The sequence below is a fragment of the Oncorhynchus kisutch genome, unplaced genomic scaffold (genome assembly GCF_002021735.2).
Source record: "Oncorhynchus kisutch isolate 150728-3 unplaced genomic scaffold, Okis_V2 scaffold3941, whole genome shotgun sequence".
Taxonomy (NCBI): Eukaryota; Metazoa; Chordata; class Actinopteri; order Salmoniformes; family Salmonidae; genus Oncorhynchus; species Oncorhynchus kisutch.
The window spans coordinates 256,873-261,913 of record NW_022265886.1 but is presented as its reverse complement, the minus strand read 5'-3'; the positions used below and the strand labels follow the sequence as shown (position 1 = coordinate 261,913).

Below are 5,041 nucleotides of genomic sequence, written 5' to 3'. Positions count from 1 at the left end.
GCGCTCCGTCAGTAGATTAGTGGGGTTCCGTGTGGTAGAGGGGATCAATCCAAATCACACAACAACAACAAAAATAAAAACAATAGATATAGTTATAGAGGCCCAAGAAGAAAACATAATAATAATAATAAAAAAAATAATAATAAAAATAAATAAATAAAAAAATTGTCCGATTGTCTATTCAGATAGCAGCCGGTAAGACAGCTAACGGTTAGCAGGCCGCAGATGGGCGTTCAGGTAACGTCGCGACGGAGGAGCCAGCCGAATAACTCCTTCGGGTAGATAACGTCGGCAGTCCAGTTGTGAAGGCCCGGTGGGGCTCCGCGAAGGCAGCAAAATGGGTCCGGATAGGCGACTGCAGCCCAGGTGCGATTGATGGAACTCAGGAGTGATTGACGGAGCTTGCTAGCTCCGGAACAATTGATGTTTGCTCCGGAATCGACGAAGGCCGATAGTCACACGGATAGCAGCTAGCTAGCTGTGAGATCCGGGCATGAATGTCCAGAGAGCAGTCGAAATCCAGGGACATGGAGAGAAAAATTGGTCCGGTATGCTCCGCTCCGAGCCGCGCTGCGCCGTACAGAACTGGCGATAGACTTTCGAGCCAAAGGATAGCCGATGACCACAAACTGTGGTTAGCTGAACACCAACGACTTGCCAGTAAAGGAGCCAACTAGCTTCTGAACTAGCTTCTGGATTAGCTACTGGCTAGTTTCAGGCCAGCCTCCTGGAGTTTCTGGCTAGCTTCTTGGAGGATTACAGATCTGAGGTAAATAATACTTTTTTATAAATATACATTGGTGAGGCGGGTTGCAGGAGAGTGTTTTGAAGATGAGTTGATGGAAAATAAAAATAAAATGTATGTGAAAAAGTTGTAAATATATATATATATACAGGACACGACAAGACGAGGACAAAAGACGTCTGAACTGCTATGCTACCTTGGAGATGAAGATGGGGCCAGAAATCCCATATCCCTGGATATGAAGTCTAATTCCTCTTATTTGATTGTTTAACCTAATGACTCTGTAGGATTGGTTCTGGGTTTGACCTTCACTTCAGTCCCATCTTTACTTCCTTTGCGATCCCATCTCTCGTAGTATGATTTCCCTACAGGTATCACAAGTCCGGGTTGAGGTGTGGGTCTGGCAGGCTGGCCGTGGGTCTGGCAGGCTGGCCGTGGGTCTGGCAGGCTGGCCGTGGGTCTGGAGATGACTGAAGAGACCGATGGCTGAACAGGTGCTCAGGGCCCATAGCATGCAGTATGGAGATCACTGGTTCAACACTTCATGGATGTAGTTTGATATATGTTTCTTATATTTTCAATGGTATTTTGTTTTTCTCATTGTGAAGCTGAAGGCAATATCCACATTTAAAGAACAATAACAGTTTCTCTAATATTTTTCTAAGAATCTTTCATTTAATTTGAATGTTCATCTTCCACTTAAGATGTTACCTTCAAATTCAGTAAACATTAATACATTTCTGATTTCAGAGAGCAGTGTGACCACCGAACGCTTTTTCTCTTGTTCCATGTGTATCAAAAGACTCCGTCTTTGAAGGCTAACACTAAGGACTGTGCCTGTCTTCTGGACTCGGTGCTCCATGTACTTCAGACACAGGTGGAGTAGTGCTGGGGTGAGGGGGCATTGATCCTGTAGATTTTTGTGACCCGAGGAACCTTCAACCATTGGGAGTAGCTTCCACAAGATGCCCAAGTCCTCAGGAAGCACCTGCTTTAGGATTGTGAAGTCTTTAGGAGGAGACTGAATTATGTCAATGGACAGCAGTGCCTCTTCTAAGAAAGTTGACTTAATCAATGGTTGCATGCCCAGGTAAACTATGTATGGCGAACTATTTGGTGGTATGTTAATACTTCCTCTGAACGAGGGTTCTAGGTACGTCTGCAGACGGTTGGCAAGTATTGTGGCAAATATTTTGTACTTTCGGTTTAGTGACATATTGAATCCCTCTGGTATTTCCTTCTTCCTGAGTATTTCATTGTATTCATGCTTTAATGTCTCTGTTTCCATGAGGTCATCTTCCCTTGAGTCAGTCAGGGATTTTATCGCCACAAGGACTTCAGCCCCACTGATTTTTCCCGCTCTTCTATCTAATTTGTTCTTGACTTTTTGTCCACCATCGCCCAACTTCCTCAGCTTTTCATGAACATCTGTTAACGTGCTTCCTATTTTAGGAACAAGGATCTTCAGAGACACAGGGTTGTGATCTGATAACTCAAGGTCGGTGTCAATCTCAGAGCTCTGAGCAAATGTCGCTTTGTCCTGTTGCATGAAGAACATATCTATCCGGGAGCGGCTGGTGCCCTGAGAACGAGTGAAGGCTTCTTTTGTTGGTTGTAGTCTTGCCCATGTGTCTTGGAGGTTCAGTGAGGAAATGAAACTCTGCAGGAGAGGTCGTAGGGATGTGTGCCGTCTATGTTCAGATGCTGTACGCTTGTCAAAGTCAAGGTCCAAGACTGTGTTGAAATCCCCTCCAATCACTAAAGTGCCAATCTTCATCTCCTGAAGATACTGTGACAGCCTCCCCAGTACTTTCTTGTCTGTTTTATGATTGTACACATTCACAAGAGTGAAGAGTTGACCATACATCTGACAGAACAGGACAATGTAGCCACCAGCGTAATCTTCATCATGGCAGATGTACACATAGTGTGGTTTTAGTTTTTTATTCACCAGTATGGCCACTCCTTTGCTACTCGGAGAGTAAACTGTAAAGTAAGAGGTCCAATGTGTTTCCATCTCTTCCCATCCATGTTCTTCCAGCTTTCTATAGCAGTTAGGTCCAATGTGAGTTTCTTGAAGGAAGATTACGTCAGCTTTCTGTTTCTTGCCATATTCCATTATATCAATCAACTTATATGGACTGTGTTTTGTTGGTTTAACACCACAAGTGTTCCAGGTGATGATAGAGAGACTTCCTGTAGATTGTTCCATAGTTCTTGCTGTTTCTAGGTTGGATTCTACAACATAAAGATATCAGATTGAGTTCATAATAAGATAATTGAAATCAGACTTTCCTCCTAACCAACAGATTCATCCAGATTCAGCAAGTATTTGCACAAGCACACAATAACTTCTTCAGAATATATATTTTTAAAGATTAAAGATGAATCTCTGCTTATCTGCCATTAACCATCTTCATGTAATAAGGGCGAAGTTATTCACACAGTTCTACACTCATATGCACATCAATACATACACAAAACAACACATAATAGCCTCACCTGTGTAGTGCTGATCCAGGTGTGTCTTCTCTGTCATGCTGAATGACCTGTGTAGAGCTGATCCAGGTGTGTCTTCTCTGTCGTGCTGAATGACCTGTGTAGAGCTGATCCAGGTGTGTCTTCTCTGTCGTGCTGAATGACCTGTGTAGAGCTGATCCAGGTGTGTCTTCTCTGTCGTGCTGAATGACCTGTGTAGAGCTGATCCAGGTGTGTCTTCTCTGTCGTGCTGAATGACCTGTGTAGAGCTGATCCAGGTGTGTCTTCTCTGTCGTGCTGAATGACCTGTGTAGAGCTCCAGGTGTGTCTTCTCTGTCGTGCTGAATGACCTGTGTAGAGCTCCAGGTGTGTCTTCTCTGTCGTGCTGAATGACCTGTGTAGAGCTGATCCAGATGTGTCTTCTCTGTCGTGCTAAATGACCTGTGTAGTGCTGATCCAGGTGTGTCTTCTCTGGCGTGCTGAATGACCTGTGTAGAGCTCCAGGTGTGTCCTCTGTTGTGCTGAATGACCTGTGTAGAGCTCCAGGTGTGTCTTCTCTGTCGTGCTGAATGACCTGTGTAGTGCTGATCCAGGTGAATGACCAGGGCTACTCAGGTGAGTTTAAATCATAAAGGTTGCCTGCATCCATAGAAACAACAACACCCACCTCTGCATCATAACAGCTATTATTAGATTGATGCCGGTAATAAGACTCATAGAATGCCACTAGACCGTGAGTCAGTCAGTTTTGTTTCATTCTAGTTTCTATTTCTAATCCCAGTTTTGAATGACTACCTGTACATTTGCTCAAACAAATCGTATGTTATTGTTGAAGTACAAATGACTGCCAATGTCATCAAATATATTTTTTTAAATTAAAGTCTCATTATTATATTTTATACAACATCTCACTTGTATGTCTCTTAAACTTTTACAGGAAATGCAATCTGGAGGGTTACATTTGTCTCTCTATTTGACATTCCATTGTAAGGTGAGATGGGGGTATGTGAATTTTATAATGTTTCATTTTATTTTTGTCCTCATTTCGGAGTTAACGAATGTCTTCGAGGACAAATTACATTACAAGTTTAGTGATGGTAGAGCAGGATGTACTAGATAACTGGGTTATGGTCTTCATTATGATTCAATGAACTATCTTGAGGTCATTTCTATGACTTCACAAAGTTCTCATGTTTGTTCAGTCTTTACAGGGACAGTGGAGGATTACTGTGTCTTAAGTGGTAAATGCCATTTTCTGATTCCCTTTACTGATTACAGTGGGAATGTTATGCAGTGTGGACCTGTTGGGGTGGTATGCAAATTGAAGTGGGTCTAGGGTGACAGGTAAGGTGGAGGTGATATGATCCTTGACTAGCCTCTGAAAGCACTTCATGATGACAGAAGTGAGTGCTACGGGGCGATACTCATTTAGTTCAGTTATCTTTGCCTTCTTGGGTACAGGAACAATGGTAGCCATCTTGAAGCATGTGGGAACAGCAGACTGGGATAGGGAGCGATTGAATATGTCCGTAAACACACCAGCCAGTTGGTCTGCGCATGCTCTGAGGACGCGGCTATGCCGTCTGGGCCAGCAGCCTTGCAAGGGTTAAAACACGTTTAAATGTTTTACTCACATCAGCCACGGAGAAGGAGAGGGGAGGTCGGTGGCACTGTGTTATCCACAAAGCGGGCAAAGAAGGTGTTTAGTTTGTCTGGAAGCGTGAAGTCGGTATATTTAAGTATATTTTAGTATTTACATTTACTTTTGATACTTACGGTAAGTATATTTAGAACTAAATACTTGTAGACTTTTACTCA

At 43.2% G+C, this 5,041-nt stretch overlaps 1 protein-coding gene across 1 annotated transcript; it reads right to left on the bottom strand.

Annotated features, from left to right (window-relative positions):
- Window positions 1-876: 876 nt before the first annotated feature.
- On the bottom strand, window positions 877-3,816 carry LOC116372139 (uncharacterized). The gene is made up of 2 exons (XM_031821241.1): window positions 3,248-3,816; window positions 877-2,983 (listed from the first exon to the last, which is right to left on the bottom strand). The coding sequence occupies exons 1-2, from the start codon at window positions 3,282-3,284 to the stop codon at window positions 1,434-1,436; spliced, it is 1,587 nt and encodes a 528-aa protein (XP_031677101.1). The 5' UTR covers window positions 3,285-3,816; the 3' UTR covers window positions 877-1,433.
- Between the last annotated feature and the right edge of the window lie 1,225 nt (window positions 3,817-5,041).

Bases quoted from the DNA above. Each gene is read 5' to 3' on its own strand.
- LOC116372139 (XM_031821241.1), bottom strand. From the start codon at position 3,284: ATGACAGAGAAGACACACCTGGATCAGCACTACACAG. The intron at 2,984-3,247 runs GTGAGGCTATTA...TTTATGTTGTAG, and splicing joins CCTGGATCAGCACTACACAG to AATCCAACCTAGAAACAGCA.